The 20677-nt window shown below is 44.9% G+C and overlaps 1 protein-coding gene across 3 annotated transcripts in view; it reads right to left on the bottom strand.

Moving 5' to 3' along the window:
* Window positions 1-20677, bottom strand: part of LOC121543666 (receptor-type tyrosine-protein phosphatase zeta) — a 56120-nt gene that overhangs the window by 23020 nt on the left and 12423 nt on the right. For all 3 annotated transcript variants that reach the window (XM_041853712.2, XM_041853711.2, XM_041853713.1), the window contains exon 2: window positions 5628-5696. In XM_041853712.2, the coding sequence (XP_041709646.2) occupies window positions 5628-5696 (69 nt within the window). The remainder of the gene's footprint in view (window positions 1-5627; window positions 5697-20677) is intronic.

Here is a 20677-nt window from a genome sequence, read left to right on the forward strand (position 1 = left end):
TTTTCCATAACCAAAAATATTGCTGTTTGAAGCTGGTGTACATAACCGAAAGTAAAAGATGCAAAAACAAAACTTAAGAACGGAAAACATAGAAATAGCGTGCCTAAAACAGAATGATAGATTTATAACTCACATTTCTATATGAATTTGGTCGGGTCGCCCCAAAAAGTTACATATTGCCACTTTAAAAAGCCTTCTGAAGTTTGTAACTTCCAGTTTGAAATTTCAGACTTGATTTTCCCTTACCATTTTTTGGGGGACAACCGCTACAAAACTGTCCATTAATTATAACTCACATAATAATTCAACATTTCCTGTTGCTGCCAGAATATTTTCCTGCTGTATCAAACTGGCTCAAATTAAGATCCTACATCTGTACATACAGCACATCATATACAGTACAGCACTTACAGTAAGTACATTCATACAGTAAGCCAAATGGCCCATATGTATGCTAGTATACATCCACAATATACTGTACTGTGAGTATTATGATAATCCCTGCTGGGTCTCTGAGAGGCCTCAGCAAGGGGAGCATGTTGCTGTAAAGGAGTAATGAGTCGGTTGTTATTGTCTGAGCTCAGAGACATTAGCATGAGAATGGCAAGGCTGAGAGGGGAGGAGGAAATACTTCATTATCACCTCTCCCTCTCCCCAGTGTCATAATAACTACTGTATCTCTCTCTCTCCCTCCACTCACTCGTAATAACCTACTCTATCTGTCTGTGTGTGTGTGTGAACGAGTGTGAGAGAGAGAGAGAGAGAGAGATAGTGTCTTCCCAGCAGCCTTCTCTCTCTCTCTCTCTCTCTCTCTCTCTCTCTCTCTCTCTCTCTCTCTCTCTCTCTCTCTCTCTCTCTCTCTCTCTCTCTCTCTCTCTCTCTCTCTCTCTCTCTCTCTCTCTCTCTCTCTCTCTCTCTCTGTCCCCCCCTCCCCCCTCCCATTAATAATCTCCTGGCTAATAACCCAGTAGAATGAATACAGTCATCAATGGAGGAGGTCAGGCAGCATGTGCTAAAGACAACAGAGTTTATCAGGCATGACCGACATTCACAGCCATTAATGGGGTCAAATAATTTCCACTCTGAATTCGGCCGCATTGCCATTGTGTGTTTAATGACAGTTTACTGCGTTGGTGACAGACGAGAGTAGCTTCTGGCTGTGCCACTGAAATGGTCTGTGTGACAGCAAGGAGTGTGCCTGTCAATTTGGTGTGCAAGTGTGCATGCGTGTGTGAGTGTGTGTGTGTAGGTTGGTAAAGAGATTGACTCTTTATTTGGTGTTTGTGTGTGTGCATGTCTGCATGTGTGACTGTGTGCCTGAACATGTGTGTGTGTGTGCTTTTCCTATGCTGGCAGCAAAGTGACAGGGGGCTGTCAGGTGGTTCTGGGGGCCTCATCTGGCATAAATGCCATGACACACCACTGCTGCTACGCTCACAAGATGCTACCATGGCAACAAGTAGCTGCAGAGGTTTGGAGGAGAATTAAGTGCCAGAAGCAACATGCTTATGTCAGTTTTACCAGGAACACACACAAAGGATCTGTCTCAAATGTCCCTAATTCCCCATTACATTGTACTACTTTTAAACCGAGCATCAAATGACAGACTATTGACATCCCAGTACACTATGTGGCTCAGGTCAAAAGTAGTGGACTATATGGTGGAGTAGGGTGTCATTTGGGACTTGGCCACACATACAGTATGGTTTAATGGTCTGTCTGACTCACATGTAACGACTGATCTTTTAGAGATTCAGGAGGCGGAGAAAGGAGGAGAAGAAAAGTGGCGTTTCTGATTCTCTGAAAAGGTTGAATGTCCCTGGGGACTAAGACACTCAACTTCTGACTCACACCACACACACACACACAACACAGCACACACACACACACACAGTCTTGCGCAGCTAACCTTGTGGGGACATACAATTCAATCCCATTCAAAATCCTATTTTCCCTAACCCCTAACCCCAAACCTAATGCTAACCCGTACCCGTACCCATACCCTTACCCTAACCCTAACCTTAACCCTAACCCTAGCTCCTAACCCTAACCCTAAACCTAATTCTAACCCTAACACTAATTCTAACCTTAACCCTAAACCCCCTAGAAATAGCATTTGACATTGTGGGGACCAACAAAATGTCCCCAGTTGGTCAACATTTTCTTGGTTTACTATTCTTGTGTTCTGGTCCCCACAAGTATAGTTAAACACGTCCACACACACACACACACACACACACACACACACACACACACACACACACACACACACACACACACACACACACACACACACACACACACACACACACACACACACACACACACACACACACACACACACACACACACACACACACACACACACACACACACACAGCCATTACCGCTCTGACTACAGCCCAAGCACACACTCAGCTACCTGTCTGTCCTCTCAATACAGATATCATCACCACTTACCAGCAGTCATTCACAGTCCTTTAAATGGCTAAAGAAAGAGGATAATCCCCTTGTAATAGGGTTCAGTGGAGCTGCACTAACATTTTGGAGATGCGTGCAACTTGTCAAAATGAATAACAGATCATCACTTAACATATCACTATCAGGCAACTCTCTTTGTTTTCAGTTTTGCAAAGAGCTTTGTAGGATTAAATACATATAATAAGGATAAAAGTACCTGTTATTCATCCTCCAACATCCCACAAACAACATCTGTTATTGGTTGTCTGATAGATCAATCCTACTTTCCTGTCTTGTATTTTGTAGAATACAACATGAACGTTCTTCACTCTAGCTGTTTCCCTTTAATGTCAGAAGACATAGGCAGCAAGGAGAGTGGATTCAAGCAAGTTAATTAATGTATTATGTATGTTAGGATTTGGCTAAGCAAACACACCATACTTGTGTGTGTGTGTGGATGTGTGAGTGTGTGTGTGTGGATGTGTGAGTGTGTGTGTGTGGGTGCGTGAGTGTGTGCGTGTGTGGGTGTGTGAGCATGTGTGTGTGTGTGTGTGTGAGGGGTGGGGGTCCTGTTCCTCCACTGGTCTCCCCCCCCACACATCTGTCAACTCTACTAGAGGGCCTCAGTCAGTGTAACGTGACTAAGTCTCTTCCTGGGTCTCTGAGTCCTATTGCATTATTACCTAAGCCCCAGCTACTACACTATTACCCCAGGGCCGAGCCCGAACCCGAACCCAAGCTCCGGAGAGGGAGAGGGGAGCGGGGGGAACTCAACCCTTACCTCATCCCCAACCTCAGCAGCTCTAGGAGAGGAGGGGGAGAAGACGGCTGGAGACAACTGGAGCAGAAACAACACTAACGATTGCCTGTATGACTAAGTAAGCCGAGCTGGAGTAAGTCAATAAGGTGTTGGTTCACAGCCCATTAGAGCTGTTAGAAGCTGCTGCAGAGGCTGCTGTCTGTACTGAATGTGCATTATGCTGGCCTGTGTGTTTGTGTAAGACTGGGTTCGTCCTGTGTTAGCCTGCTGAGCATTAGCTTGGGGAGCTAACACAAGTCTTCAGGTCTCAGGCAAGGTTACTCATCACGCAAGCCACCTCTGTTACATGTAGATGGAGAAGAGAGTTGGATAATTTATTTTGTCCCTTGTGTTAGAGCCCAGCAAAAGGAGAAAGAGGCAGACAGAGAGTGAGGGTAGTGTAGGGACACACATGCCCTGTAGCCATGAGAAGGAGATCAGAGGGTTTACACATGCAGGAAATGGGCTGCTGTGGTGGCTGGGGATCCTGTCTTGCGTGGCCTACACTGGGGCATGGGGGTTATCAGAGGATGGAGATTACACACACACACACACACACACACACACACACACACACACACACACACACACACACACACACACACACACACACACACACACACACACACACACACACACACACACACTGGCAGATGGAGACAGGGGAGATGGGGGGGGATCACAGGGACCCCCTGGGGAGAGGGGTTAACGTGGGGCTATGGTGGCTTTTTACTGTATCAACTTTGTAAACACAAACAGTAGCAGGGCACGCAAGGAGACAAAGTCTGAAAAACAAGTCTGTGTCCTATTCTATATGCTCAAATATGAACACATAACCTGATATTGCCTATATACAGTCTATAATAATAATAATAATAATAATAATATGCCATTTAGCAGACGCTTTTATCCAAAGCGACTTACAGTCATGCGTGCATACATTTTTTTTTTTTGTGTGTCTATCACCTATGTGATTGGGATAGTCTGCCTGCACAAAGACAGACAGACAGAGGATAAGATACATCCTTTATCTCACACTGTCTGATTGACATTAACATGTTTACAGAGAAATTACTTTTCGTGCTCCAACTCAGGGGAACCCTGATAATCTAATTCATGTTCAGTATAATATGAATCATACAAATGGATCTCAAAAGTAAAGAGCCACTTAATGGGAGTGCAACCTTGAGCCAAAACATTCTGAGCAAATGCTGTTGCATATTCCAAGAGGATTGCATATTCCGTAAAGGCTACCAGCATTAAAGCTTAAAAGCTAGCTACCATATGTTAACGTCCGAGAAGGTCTATCTCCCTTTCTCTCTCTCTCTTTCTCTCTCTCTCTTCCGTCTTTCCCCATTTCTCTCTCTCCATATTGTGCGCTGTGCCTCACAATGAGGTGTGTGCTTTCACATGTTCATTATCTTCCTCACGGCTCAGTACCCCATACTGACAGCAGCCTCACTACTATTATACCACGGGCTGATAAACAACTCTGCCCCACAACACATACTGTACACACAGACAAACACACACACACACCCACACACTCGCAAACATGCACACACACACACACACATGCACGAACAAAGGCATACACACGCAAGCACATATAAAGGCACACACATGCACACATGCACACACACACACACACACACACACACAACACACACTTGAGCCCTGCAGTCTCTCTCCTGTCTCTCTGAGCTAGTTGTGACGGGGTCCTGAACTTTGAGAGCAGCAGAGTGGAAAATGTAAAGTATTATTACCAAACAAGTAGAATTGATTCTTATTTGAATACAAATTGATAGAGAGAGTGTAAGTCAAGCAATTTGGGACGAAGGATGGAAATCAAATATACGACGGTACATGAAAGAAAAGGCCTTTTATGCCTGAAAATATATTTAGCTTTTTAGCGTGACTGGCCCTTAGAGCAATTTAAACACCCTCTCTCAATTTCCCTCAACCAGAACACAGTTAGACTTGACCAAGCAAGACCAGTCAAGTCAGGTCTATCTCACTGATGGAGCAATCACTCCTTGTAAGGGCTTAGGATAACTGAGCTTAATCCCCTATGTCTGTCAGCATGTGGAGAAAAGACTATCAGTGCTGGTTGTGTGGAGCAGGTTGAACATTAGTGCACCAGTCAGGGCTGAGGTAGCGTATGGTGCTATTCCAACCATATGTTCTGCTCTGTCACTGAGAGGCAGAGTAGAGGTAAATGCCCGCAGGGCTTGAATTATACATCAACTCTTGAGGGTGCCCGAAGTCTCTTGGGGGTGACCGACGCTCACATTGGTATTTCAGCCCCCCTGTAATTCGAAACCTGAATACCCCAAGGCATGCATACTGTTAGCGTAACTGTACCAACCTGTGTAGGACCAGTCGATGTCGTCTGTGAATTTCCTCTGGGCCTTGAAGTACGCCTCTGTCACGGCCACTATGCGAGAGACAGAGAGGCAGAGAGGCAGAGAGGCAGAGAGGCAGAGAGAGAGAGAGAGAGAGAGAGAGAGAGAGAGAGAGAGAGAGAGAGAGAGAGAGAGAGAGAGAGAGAGAGAGAGAGAGAGAGAGAGAGAGAGAGGGAAAAATAGAGAGTTAGAATACGCCTGACTGAGAAAAACATACACACTCTGTCACGTGAGACCCCAGAACCTGCTACATGACCTTGTATATGATGACATACTTTTTCTCTCATGTCAAATTATACATCACAACCACTTAGTTTAGCTATAGGAATATGATTGAGCTGCCATTTGTTGAGTGTCTCTCAATACTATTCTCTTCTCAAGGGCAGGAGAGAGAAGGGTACTGTTGAGAGGGGTGAGACACATGAGATAGAGGGGGTGAGGCACAGGAGATAGAGGGGGTGAGACACAGAGATAGAGGGGGTGAGGCACAGGAGATAGAGGGGGTGGGACACAGGAGATAGAGGGGGTGGGACACAGGAGATAGAGGGGGTGGGACACAGGAGATAGAGGGGGTGAGGCACAGGAGATAGAGCGGGTGGGACACAGGAGATAGAGGGGGTGGGACACAGGAGATAGAGGGGGTGAGGCACAGGAGATAGAGGAGGTGGGACACAGGAGATAGAGGGGGTGAGGCACAGGAGATAGAGGGGGTGAGGCACAGGAGATAGAGGGGGTGAGACACAGGAGATAGAGGGGGTGAGACAGAGGCGATAGAGGGGGTGAGGCACAAGAGATAGAGGGGTGAGGAAGGCGATAAAAGTGGTGAGTCACGAGATAGAGGGCACTTCTCTCTCTCTCCTTCTCCCTCTTTCTCTGTTTACAAGCCTTTGGCTGGCGTGACTGATGAGGGTTACTTTCCACCCACTTTCTATGCACATCACAGTGCTGTCTGTTCTAGCCCCTCTCAACCTTTGTTCATCCCTCTCTCATCCAGCAGAGTTCTCTGTAAACAGCTTGGTTAATGGGAACGTGATGAAGAACTGGTCATCTTTATTGACTCACCCAGAGAGATCGTGTTGTTCTCCACATCCACATAGTGATGTAGTGAGCTATCTGCTACAGAGACAGTAGAGGGTAATGGCTATATGGTGATGTGTGGGAACAACACACATACGTGCACTCACACACACAGACACAGACACACACACACACACACACACACACACACACACACACACACACACACACACACACACACACACACACACACACACTGTGGAGGAGATGAGACACTTCAGTAAAGTTCAGAAGGTCCAAAGTAATTACTGGAAAGAGACAACAGTGTTTAGGGAGATGAATGGCTGCTCAATCTGTATGTGTGTGTGTGTGCCTTTGTGTGTGTGTGTGTGTCTGCTACGGCACACAGTATACACACATCTACTGCTCTAATGGATTTCTGCCTCCTCCTCTTTGTATATCTCTTTCTCTTTCCCCTCCAGCTTTCTTCCTCGTTCGCTCTCATTACGTTATCTCTCTCCATATCTCTCTCACACGCACACAGAGAGGCATTATTTTACACTATCAGAGTGTCGCTGTGTAGATCGGATGAAGGATATTAAGCATTAGTGGATTTAATCCCACAGATTTTAACAGGATGGAAACCTAATGATCCGTATCAAAGTCCACTTTAAGAGCACTTTACTATACCTACTGCTGACATTTACACTACTGTTACAATCTTCTTCCTATGCACTCCTCTTAGCACAACTCTAACCTCTCCATTTCAAATAGCTAAGTTACCCAGTGGACACGCTCTTTCTGACCTGGTAATGTCTGAGGATAATAGCGCTTTCTGTGCCATGTAGGAAAGGAAACAGATAGCTGGCAGCCCGGTGTGTGTGTGTGTGGCACTCAGAGAAGGAGCTCCAGAGTATTAGCTGGAATCAGTGTCAGATGGCATCCTCTACTGTACAGGACACCTGCTCTTTCTAACTGCATGGGCTGCTGTTACTGCTCACTGCTGGTCACTAGTGTTACTGGTTACGGCTTATTGATGCCCACTGGTTCAAGTGAAAAAATGAACCAAAATCTGTGTATCTACGGAGCTACTGCCTAGTTACTAACCAACCTGTGTTGTTGTTGTTATGTTAAGTCAGAGGTTAAGGGTCATGATGACCCACTCTGTTTCTTTCCTATATGTTATGGACACGTGGTAGGCCTAATGCTCCATATAATCCTATTGTTTTTACCATACTGTAAAAAACTAAGACGGGGGGTTTCTTCAATGGTCCATTGTCACCATTGAAGAAACAGTCATTGATATTAATAAATACTCTCCATTCTATAGTATACAGGATCTAGGATAGGTCTTTACCATGTTCCGCTGACCTATGTTTTATGTCACAATACTAACTGTATGCTATAACTTCTAGAGGGAAACAGCCCTGGGAAAGGAAAGAGCTGTACTACACACACACACACACACACACACACACACACACACACACATGCTATGTGACAGATCCGTCTGAGCCCCAGTGTCCTGGCCCTGCTCCAGTCTCAGTGTCACAGAGAGAGGCCAGAGGCAAATTAGATTAAAATCCTTCACAGTGTGATCTTAATGAGCCCATTATCAACGCTAGCTACAACCTCTTGGTTCTCTCTCTCCTTCCTTTCTTCTCTCTTTCTCTCCTTCTTTTGGTCCTTATCAGCACTAAAGATGGGGCTCATATATGACTATATCACCAACGAACGCGTCAAACTCAAGCTGGCCTGAAACCTCTCACTCCTTCTCACTCCTTCCTTCCCTCTTTCTTCCATTCGATCCTTCTCTCCATATTCTCTCTGTCCTTATCAGCTCTAATGATGGCGCTCATAAATCTATGTTACAGTCACACTCAAATGTTTATATTTCTCTGGTTAAAGGCCAGTATGGTTTGTAACTATCATAGAGTGAATTAGTTGGCCACGGAGTGTTGACCTCTTCTTTTAACCCCAGATCAGATAGACTGAGTGGGTGCCTGCCTGCCATGGACAGGAACTAGAAGCGTATCTGTTACAATAGAGCCAGTCATTACAGAAAGGTCAAACCTGAACTCTAGTCTAGACTCTAGATAGAACATGGCCTGGCCTTCTACTAATGAGGAAGGAGAGTGTATAACCATGGATGGATGGATGGTGGGAGTGTGTGTGTGTGCGTGTGCATGTGTGTGTGTGACTGTACTATACACTGTGTTGTTGAAGCGGAGTAGAGTCTTACTAGAATGCTAATGAATAGCCGATTAGTGGACCCCTGACAGAGATGAAAGCTGGCTCAGACTGAAACTAAAAGACAGGAAGGATTCACTTTACTCTGGTTTGGCACTGAGCCGCTCAGCCGCCCAGCCCATGTGGTTCACTTCACTGTCCCTAGGGACTCATCGTACGGCCACGGTCACGGTCCGTTAACTGGGTTGTGAAATCACTTATCTGGATCCTAGAACACATCCTCCGTCTGTGAGGGGACAGGAGTAATATGCTACTCACACCACACAAGAGGCACTGAGACAGAAAAACTGGCAACATCTCTGAGTCTGTGCAGTGAGAAGTGCATCTACGATGCCAAATGCCAATAGTCATCCTTATTCTTTCCTTTGATCAATACACTCTGAGAACATTCTAGAGAGCACCTGTTGGACATAAAGTGAGATATACATACCTTCCTGCCACTCCCCATGACCTGTTCATGTCACAGCGCCTGTGACTGACAGCCGTGTGTGAATTAGTGAATTAGTGGTATGTGTTCTCTCTTAGCAGGTTTAACTTGCAGGTCTTCCACTGGAGTCATACAGGGGGAAGATTGAAGAGGGTTAGGCCCAAATTAAACAGGGGATATTGCGTCTGAGCACTGTCAAATGCTGCATTGTTCTAAAGGGACTTAGCGGTATATATAACAACATACATCCATATCATGATGATGTGTCGGTCTTAGAGAGGGCCTATGGGAATGTATCATGGCCCAGCTGTTGCAGTGAGGTCAGAGGACATGTGACATGTGGTAACCGTGGGAACGTGAGGCCTAGAGGCCTCAGGGCCTACTTCTAGAGGTGGTATTATAGGGGAACAGCTGGGAGTTGGAACAACTGTCCAGAACAACTGGACAGTGAAACGACAGTGGAACAAATATCCCTCTAAGGGACAATAAATATTTTTTTTATAGAAATTTCTTCATCCGCCATCAAGTTCACTGCTGCTGCACAACAAATCTGCCAGTGTTGCCTAGTGTTGATTTTTCAGTGTAAAATTTCTAGCTTTTAAAAATACCCCCAGTGTTGATGCAAATAACCAGTGTTAAACCACACCCATCATTATCATATTTCCCAGCATGCTGTATTGCAGGTTGATTATTAAAATTGTTTGTTTCAATATCTATGTTTTTGCATGTAAATTGATTGATTAATTAATCTTATGCTACTCAAATAAAAATATCATCAATTTTCTAAACTAATCCAATCTGTTAAGCGAACTTATTGCACCTGTTACTGAAATGGTTGTTCCAGTTTAGATGGTTTATGTAGTCTCGTATCTTAGTCTTCCCAACCCGGCAGTCATTCTGAATGCAGGTTGTGGGTGAATACAAATTCAAAATGTTGGATTCCAATAGGAATTACACATCACTTTACAAGCAAGCATAATGTAATTTGCAGGCCTGATGTGGCCTGTAAACCATGAGTTTCAGGCCACAGTATTAAACTATGCTTTTGAAAATAAGTATGTGTTGTGGTCTGTTAAAGAATTTAATGATAACATATTTGCTGAGGGTCTCACTTGGTGAAGGCCAAACGACTGAACATGGATGAAAGCAACAACTATGTCTCAACCAAAACCAAGGCTCTACACTCAGCAGTGTGTTAATTTAACACTGAAATGTGTGGACCCATATAGACACTGGACCAGTGTTAAATTTAACACTCTATGGGGTTGATTTAGCATTAGAGAATTTGCTGTGTGGTTTAACTTCACCTTCTGTTGAGAACAACTTGATTTTTAACTAGACCCATAGGCACTAAAATGGCTCTGAGTTTAAGACACTGGACAGAGCTGTTCTGTTCTCAGCAATAGGCCTGTGGATGGTCTGTTCATGCAACATGGGAGTTTGTCTGTGACACTCCATTTTTGTGACAGATTCTGTGCCTCAGTGACTACTCCTCCCCTATTTCTGCTGCATCCATTGACAGAGATGAGTGTGTGCTGTGCATCGCACTCAAGAAGAGCCCATCAATCTCTCCTATGGTCCTGCACTCTGAGAGCTGTGTCATGGTAGCTTTTCTCCAAATTCTGTTTAATGAGATTAAGTTTAATGCAGATGGAGAGGGTTTACTTGTCTCCTCCACAAAACTCTCCATGAAATACAGTATTTGTGAACAAACAACCCATGAAAAAGCCTGTTATTAATGTGAGCCACTAGCCAGGGAGTTTAGGATGGCCTAAAATAATAAACACAAAGTTTCAGCTCCTTCCTCCGAGCTCCTCCCGTCTGAAAATGGGCCGCATCCCAAGAAGAACTCATAAATAAATCAGGCACAGAGAGAGACACCCCAGGGAGGGGAGAGAACACAGAGAGCTGGAGAAAACAGAGGAACAGAGAGCTTCATAACGCAGAGCCAGTATTTTAGAGCCAGGTACAGTCACTGCACTTACTGTAGTCAGCCCCACTGGGGTTGTGTGGTTGATGATGACATAAATGCTCAGTCCCACTTTGAAGTCATGACTGTGTGTACACTGGTAGTGTGTTTATTTGTCTACTTGGGTATGTAGGATTGTGTCCATGTGAGTTAGTGGGGATGGTGTGTGTGTGTTTGTGTGTGCGTGTGTGTGTGTATGCTAGAACCAGTCGGTTCTCCCACTCTGAGTGCAGTGCAATGCACTGTGTCCACCTGCTCAGCATCACAGCACTGAGCTATATAAGCATCTCAATAGTCTAATGTGGCTTCTTGGAGGAAAGGAGACAAGAAGAGGAAGTGACAGACAGTATTGAGATGCATCACAGGTCTTCAGTTCCATCAGCATGCAGGGAGCATCAGCACTGAACTCCTTGACAACCGTAGAATGTCTTGTGGCGTTTGGCCACCCTGATTTCCACACTGACATCCTCTGCTGCCTCTCCCATTGCCATGGACACACACTCCCCCATCTTTCACTGCCCCCCCTCCCAACCACCTTTCACTTGAGGTTCCCCTCCATCTTTCACTGCAGACTGCAGCCCCTCGCCCTGGGTTCCCCCCCAGCCTCAGTCATCTCATTCCCCCAGACCCACCTTTTGGTTTCACTGCCCTCCTCTTCCTCCCTCTCTGTCTCCGCTGTCACTGCTTTCTAAACATTTACACTGCGGATGAGGGGGATTTAGGATGTTCTAAGACAGAGCACGACTTGGGGACTGTCCGCTGCAGCTCTCTTTAGCCAGCCAGTGCCCTATCTGGGATGATTCCACAGAGCAAATTGTCCAGTGTTGATCATTCAGCGTAACATTTCTAGTGTTGATTCAGGAGTTACATTCACTTACATTCACTGTAAGAGTGGAATTAACACTCAGTGGTGTAACTTAACCCCAAGTGTTGGTGTTAATAACCAGAGTTATTGTTTTACACTACAGGTGGTGAGTAAAACAGTCCCATTAAAACTACGCCCATCATTACCATATTTCCCAGCATGCTCTACTGCAGGTAAGAGTTCTTGGGATTGTTTTAAATATTTGTGTTTTTGCATGTACATTGATTGATTAATCTTATGTTAAACAAAGATAAATATCATACATTTTTCTAAACTAATCCAATCAGTTAGTTAGATTTATTGCACATGTTTTACAGCCCTCTAACCAATTGTACTATTATGTGTGTTTTTCCGCGTTATTTGTAATTTATTCTGTACATAATGATTCTGCCATCGTCTCTTATAACCAAAAAGAGCTTCTGGATATCAGGACAGCGATTACTCACCTCGTATTGGAATAAGATTTTTTCTTCAACAAGTCGGACGCGAAGGATATCCTACAGACACCCGACAAGGCCCAAATTCCCGTCATTCGCATGAGAAAGAGACGGAGACATCGTGGACGTAGGTCGGGGTGCCTTGTAAGGATCCGACGGCGAGCAAGTAAACTGCCTCTTCCATCAATCCTATTAGCCAATGTTCAATCATTTGAAAATAAATTAGATTACCGAAGATTACGGTTATCCTACCAACGGGACATTAAAAACTGTAATATATTATGTTTCACCGAGTCGTGGCTGAATGACGACATGGACAACATACAGCTAGCGGGCTATACGCTACACCGGCAGGATAGAACGGGTGACTCCGGTAAGACAAGGGGTGGCGGTCTGTGTATATTTGTAAACAACAGCTGGTGCAAAAAATCAAATACTAAGGAAGTCTCTAGGTTTTGCTCGCCTGAGGTAGAGTATCTCATGATAAGCTGTAGACCACACTATTTACCAAGAGAGTTTTCATCTATATTTTTCATAGCTGTCTATTTACCACCACAAACCAATGCTGGCATTAAGATTGCACTGAATGAGCTGTATAAGGCCATAAGTGAACAGGAAATGCTCATCCAGAGGCAGCGCTCCTAGTGGCCGGGGACTTTAATGCAGAGAAACTGAAATAAAATCAGTTCTACCTAATTTCTACCAGCATGTTAAATGTGCAACCAGAGGAAAAAAAACTCTAGACCACCTTTACTCCACACACAGAGACGCATACAAAGCTCTCCCTCACCCTCCATTTGGCAAATCTGACCATAACTCTATCCTCCTGATTCCTGCTTATAAGCAAAAACTAAAGCAGGAAGCACCAGTGACTCGGTTAATAGAAAAGTGGTCAGATGACGCAGATGCTAAGCTACAGGACTGTTTTGCTAGCACAGACTGGAACATGTTCCGGGATTCTTCAGATAGCATTGAGGAGTACACCACATCAGTCACTGGCTTCATCAATAAGTGCATCGATGACGTCGTCCCCACAATGACCGTACGTACATACCCCAACCAGAAGCCATGGATTACAGGCAACATCCGCACTGAGCTAAAGGGTAGAGCTTCCGCTTTCAAGGAGCGGGACTCTAACCCGGACGCTTATAAGAAATCCCGCTATGCCCTCCGACGAACCATCAAACAGGCAAAGAGTCAGTACAGGACTAAGATTGAATCGTACTACACCAGCTCTGACGCTCGTCGGATGTGGCAGGGATTGAAAACTATTACAGACTACAAAGGGAAGCACAGCCGCGAGCTGCCCAGTGACACAATACTTCCAGCCGAGCTAAACCACTTCTATGCTCGCTTCGAGGCAAGCAACACTGAAGCATGCATGAGAGCACCAGCTGTTCCGGATGACTATGTGATCACGCTCTCCGTAGCCAATGTGAGTAAGATTTTTAAGCAGGTCAACATTCACAAGGCCGCAGGGCCAGACGGATTACCAGGACATGTACTCCGAGCATGTGCTGACCAACTGGCAAGTGTCTTCACTGACATTCAACTTACTGAGTCTGTAATACCAACATGTTTCAAGCAGACCACCATAGTCCCCGTGCCCAAGGACACTAAGATAACCTGCCTAAATGATTACCGACCCGTAGCACTGATGTCTGTAGCCATAAAGTGCTTTGAAAGGCTGGTCATGGCTCACATCAACACCATTATCCCAGAAACCCTAGACCCACTACAATTTGCATACTGCCCCAACAGATGATGCAATCTCTATTGCACTCCACACTGCCCTTTCCCACCTGGACAAGAGGAACACCTACGTGAGACTGCTATTCATTGACTACAGCTCAGCATTCAACACCATAGTGCCCTCACAGCTCATCACTAAGATAAGGATCCTGGGACTAAACACCTCCCTCTGTAACTTGATCCTGGACTTCCTGACGGGCTGCCCCCAGGTGGTAAGGGTAGGTAACAACACATCTGCCACACTGATCCTCAACACAGGGGCCCCTCAGGGGTGCGTGCTCAGTCCCCTCCTGTACTCCCTGTTCACCCATGACTGCATGGCCAGGCACGACTCCAACACCATCATTAAGTTTTCCGACGACACAACAGTGGTAGGCCTGATCACCGACAACGATGAGACAGCCTATAGGGAGGAGGTCAGAGACCTGGCCGTGTGGTGCCAGGACAACAACCTCTCCCTCAACGTGACCAAGACAAATGAGATGATTGTGGACTACAGGAAAAAAAAGAGGACTGAGCACGCCCCCATTCTCATCGACGAGGCTGTAGTGCAGCCAACTCCAATAAGCGGCCCGCGGGCCAGATCCGGCCCGCAAGAGCCAAATGTCTGGCCCACACTGACAGCATTGGCATTCACTTGTTATAATAAACATGAATTTAATATCCGCGGCTCTGCTTTATTTTGAAATTATCCCACACCTTGACCTGTGGCCTTTACCGCGTGCATACGTAAGATGTGCTTCGCGCGCTTTGCGTACTCGTCTCCACTCGACTAGCTACCTAGTGTAGTGTCACACACACACAGTAGCCGCAGCCGCTCGCCAGTTAACCCTCTTTCATCAAAAGGACTGACCACTTCCTCACAAAAAATTATTAAATCCAGTCAAACCAACATGGCATTCGCCAAGATACGCAAGGTAGACCAGGAGAACCGTCAGTTCAAAACTGACTGGACTGAGAGGTAATGCTTTTTTTTACCGGACCACAACAGTGCTAAGCCCACATGCTTAATATGCATGCAGACTGTAGCTGTAATCAAAGCGGACAATCTGAAGTGGCATTTTAACTCTATTCATGCTGCCAGTTTTAATGCAAACTACCCAGAAAAATCTGACCAGCGCAAACCAAAAATTGCAAGCATGTTAACATAATAATAATATGCCATTTAGCAGACGCTTTTATCCAAAGCGACTTACAGTCATGCGTGCATACATTTTTGTGTATGGGTGGTCCCGGGGATCGAACCCACTACCTTGGCGTTACAAGCGCCGTGCTCTACCAGCTGAGCTATAGAGGACCACATCATACAAGCACTCGGTTTTAACTATGTGTAAAACAACATCGGCACAAGAGAGCGCAACAGCTGCCTCATTACACGTTTCTTGGAAGCTTGCAAGAGCTAAGATGCCATTCGCCGATGCAGAGTTAATTAAACAATGTGCAATCGACATGGCTGCCGAAGTTTTAAACCAAGAGGAACCGATAAAAAAATAAGTTGTTGAGCTGTTGAAGCAAGTGCCGCTGTCGGCTAACACGGCAACCAGAAGAGTCGAAGTTTTAGCGGAGGAGTGTTTTTCCAGTCTACTCACAGATTTGAGGAAAACCGAAGCATTCTCACTGGCAATAGATTCTGTCTGTGTTCGCAAGATTTTTTGATGGGAAGACATTCCGGGAGGAGCTGCTGTGTTTGATTTCTCTACCCGGGCGTACAACCGGGGAAATAATATTCAACGAGCTGACACAGTTCTTCGAAAGGAATGGCTTAGATGTGAGTAAAATTGTCTCTGTTGTTACCGACGGGGCTCCGTCAATGGTGGGACACCGCCAGGGCTTGGTAAGCAGGCTTTCTGCCGTTAACCCAGCACTCCTGGCATTTCACTGCATTATTCAAAAATGAAAGAGACCATGGATACTGTGACTCGACTAGTTAACTTTGTCCATGAGAGCTCTAGTCTGCAGCATCGCCTTTTTAGAGCATTACTCGAGGAAATGTCAGCTGAACACAAGAATCTTTTGCTCCACAATGACGTTCGCTGGCTGAGCAAAGGCTGTGTGTTGGAGAGGGTGTGTGACCTGCGTGATGAACTTGTATCATTTTTATCCAGCCTGCAGAGCCAAAAAAACAGCGACTTTTTGAGCTTTTTAACTGACAACAAGGTGATATCAGATGTTACTTTTTTGTGTGACATCATGTCTCATCTAAATCACCTTAACCTGCGACTACAAGGCAAGAACCACACTGTTGCTGACATGTATGAGGCGATTGAAGCTTTCCGATCAAAGCTGCACCTCCTGGAGAGAGACATTCATGGGAGAAAGTTGCACTTTCCACGTCTGCGTGAGCATTGTGAGAAGAATAAAATGCAGGAAGATACAGCAATGAAGGATTTTGTGTCCAGGCTGGCAGAAAACTTCAAGGAAAGATTTGAAAGCTCCCCTAAACTCTCAGCTGACATCCTTCTCTTCGTAAGACAGCCGTTTTCTGTGTCAGCTGACGGCCAGTGGACTGCAGAGGCCAAAAAGCTGGTGCCTTCCATAGATGAGGCTGCTCTTCAGATGGAAATCTTGGAGATGGGAACATCTGATTTGCTCAAAGCTCAACACAAGGATGCACTGGTGAGTGACTTTTGGATTAACGTGGTTCCCCAAGCTCGTTTTAAAAACACCAGAGATATTGCAATGCTCCTACTCACGATGTTCCCCTCAACATACAGTGGGGGGAAAAAGTATTTAGTCAGCCACCAATTGTGCAAGTTCTCCCACTTAAAAAGATGAGAGAGGCCTGTAATTTTCATCATAGGTACACGTCAACTATGACAGACACATTTTTAATGAATTTATTTGCAAATTATGGTGGAAAATAAGTATTTGGTCACCTACAAATGAGCAAGATTTCTGGCTCTCACAGACCTGTAACTTCTTCTTTAAGAGGCTCCTCTGTCCTCCACTCGTTACCTGTATTAATGGCACCTGTTTGAACTTGTTATCAGTATAAAAGACACCTGTCCACAACCTCAAACAGTCACACTCCAAACTCCACTATGGCCAAGACCAAAGAGCTGTCAAAGGACACCAGAAACAACATTGTAGACCTGCACCAGGCTGGGAAGACTGAATCTGCAATAGGTAAGCAGCTTGGTTTGAAGAAATCAACTGTGGGAGCAATTATTAGGAAATGGAAGACATACAAGACCACTGATAATCTCCCTCAATCTGGGGCTCCACGCAAGATCTCACCCCGTGGGGTCAAAATGATCACAAAAAAATCCCAGAACCACACGGGGGGACCTAGTGAATGACCTGCAGAGAGCTGGGACCAAAGTAACAAAGCCTACCATCAGTAACACACTACGCCGCCAGGGACTCAAATCCTGCAGTGCCAGACGTGTCCCCCTGCTTAAGCCAGTACATGTCCAGGCCCGTCTGAAGTTTGCTAGAGTGCATTTGGATGATCCAGAAGAGGATTGGGAGAATGTCATATGGTCAGATGAAACCAAAATAGAACTTTTTGGTAAAAACTCAACTCGTCGTGTTTGGAGGACAAAGAATGCTGAGTTGCATCCAAAGAACACCATACCTACTGTGAAGCATGGGGGTGGAAACATCATGCTTTGGGGCTGTTTTTCTGCAAAGGGACCAGGACGACTGATCCGTGTAAAGGAAAGAATGAATGGGGCCATGTATCGTGAGATTTTGAGTGAAAACCTCCTTCCATCAGCAAGGGCATTGAAGATGAAACGTGGCTGGGTCTTTCAGCATGACAATGATCCCAAACACACCGCCCGGGCAACGAAGGAGTGGCTTCGTAAGAAGCATTTCAAGGTCCTGGAGTGGTCTAGCCAGTCTCCAGATCTCAACCACATAGAAAATCTTTGGAGGGAGTTGAAAGTCCGTGTTGCCCAGCGACAGCCCCAAAACATCACTGCTCTAGAGGAGATCTGCATGGAGGAATGGGCCAAAATACCAGCAACAGTGTGTGAAAACCTTGTGAAGACTTACAGAAAACGTTTGACCTGTGTCATTGCCAACAAAGGGTATGTAACAAAGTATTGAGAAACTTTTGTTATTGACCAAATACTTATTTTCCACCATAATTTGCAAATAAATTCATTAAAAATCCTACAATGTGATTTCCTAGATTTTTTTTTCTCATTTTGTCTGTCATAGTTGACGTGTACCTATGATGACAATTACAGGCCTCTCTCATCTTTTTAAGTGGGAGAACTTGCACAATTGGTGGCTGACTAAATACTTTTTTTCCCCACTCTACATCTGTGAATCAGCATTTTCTTCAATGAATGCTATCAAGAGCCAGGACAGAAACAGACTCTCAGATTCACATCTTGGACAGTGCCTCAGGATTGCCACAACAGAATACAAGCCTGACATCAGAAAGGTTGCCTCATACCGTCGCTCTCACTTCTCTCTCTGATTGGTGAGTGAACCAGATCCAATTATTTTTTTGCTATTTTTCAATCTTCTTGTGGTATAATAATTATTACAATGAAATAACCATTTCATATTTAATAGCATGTTTCCTACTAAATATGCTACACAGCTTAAATAAAAGTGCAGTCGTCATGTCCCCTTTGCAGAAAAGCATCCCCAAAGAATGATGTTTCCACCTCCATGCTTCACGGTTGGGATGGTGTTCTTGGGGTTGTACTCATCCTTCTTCTTCCTCCAAACACGACGAGTGGAGTTTAGACCAAAAAGCTCTATTTTTGTCTCATCAGACCACATGACCTTCTCCCATTCCTCCTCTGGATCATCAAGATGGTCATTGGCAAACTTCAGACGGGCCTGGACATGCGCTGGCTTGAGCAGGGGGACCTTGCGTGCACTGCAGGATTTTAACCAATGACGGCATAGTGTGTTTCTAATGGTTTTCTTTGAGACTGTGGTCCCAGCTTTCTTCAGGTCATTGACCAGGTCCTGCCGTGTAGTTCTGGGCTGATCCCTCACCTTCCTCATGATCATTGATGCCCCACGAGGTGAGATCTTGCATGGAGCCCCAGACCGAGGGTGATTGACCGTCATCTTGAACTTCTTCAATTTTCTAATAATTGCGCCAACAGTTGTTGCCTTCTCACCAAGCTGCTTGCCTATTGTCCTGTAGCCCATCCCAGCCTTGTGCAGGTCTACAATTTTATCCCTGATGTCCTTACACAGCTCTCTGGTCTTGGCCATTGTGGAGAGGTTGGAGTCTGTTTGATTGAGTGTGTGGACAGGTGTCTTTTATACAGGTAACGAGTTCAAACAGGTGCAGTTATACAGGTAATGAGTGGAGAACAGGAGGGCTTCTTAAAGAAAAACTAACAGGTCTGTGAGAGCCGGAATTATTACTGGTTGGTAGGTGATCAAATACATATGTCATGCAATAAAATGCAAATTAATTACTTAAAAATCATACAATGTGATTTTCTGGATTTTTGTTTTAGATTCCGTCTCTCACAGTTGAAGTGTACCTATGATAAAAATTACAGACCTCTACATGCTTTGTAAGTAGGAAAACCTGCAAAATCGGCAGTGTATCAAATACTTGTTCTCCCCACTGTACATATCCTTTAAAAAAATGTATATTTTCCTTATTACTTTCCAACCCCACCACCCCTCCCCTAATTGGAGTAAACTAGTGAACAACAACGCTTAGGCCTCTACTTCCAGCTTATACATACTATATGCATTTTATGGACACAGTCAATTTTACAATAGTTCTATTTTGTTTCCTAATCTTGACAGTCATTCTGAATGCAGGTTGCTGGTGAATAAAAATTCCAACAGTTTGATATCCTAACTATGTCTGGATTCGAATAGAAATTACACATCACTTTGCAAGCCAGCATAATGTGACTTGCAGGGCTGATGTGGCCTGTAACACTACAGCTGTTCATTTCTTACACTGAGAAAGCGTAACAGCATTATCACTAAGCAAAGTGAGCCCAGTTTACTCTAAATCAAGTGTTATGTTTTACACTGTAGGTGTTGCATATTACTCTACAGTTGAGTTCTGCAAACACCACAATCGAGTTCCTTTGAACACTTTAAGAGTTAAATGTACACCATTGATTTTGCTGTGCATTGTCACGATCGTCGAAAGGAGCAGACCAAAGCGCAGCGCGTTGAGTGAACATGACTTTATTAAGAATAAAGTACACTAACCAAAACAATAAACACTGACGAAACGTGAAGTCCAACAGTACACGACTGAACCAGGAACAAAAACCCACAAACACACAGTGAAACACAACAGTTTAAATATGGCTCCCAATCAGAGATAACGAGCCGACAGCTGA

The sequence above is a fragment of the Coregonus clupeaformis genome, unplaced genomic scaffold, assembly GCF_020615455.1.
Source record: "Coregonus clupeaformis isolate EN_2021a unplaced genomic scaffold, ASM2061545v1 scaf0025, whole genome shotgun sequence".
Lineage (NCBI taxonomy): Eukaryota > Metazoa > Chordata > Actinopteri > Salmoniformes > Salmonidae > Coregonus > Coregonus clupeaformis.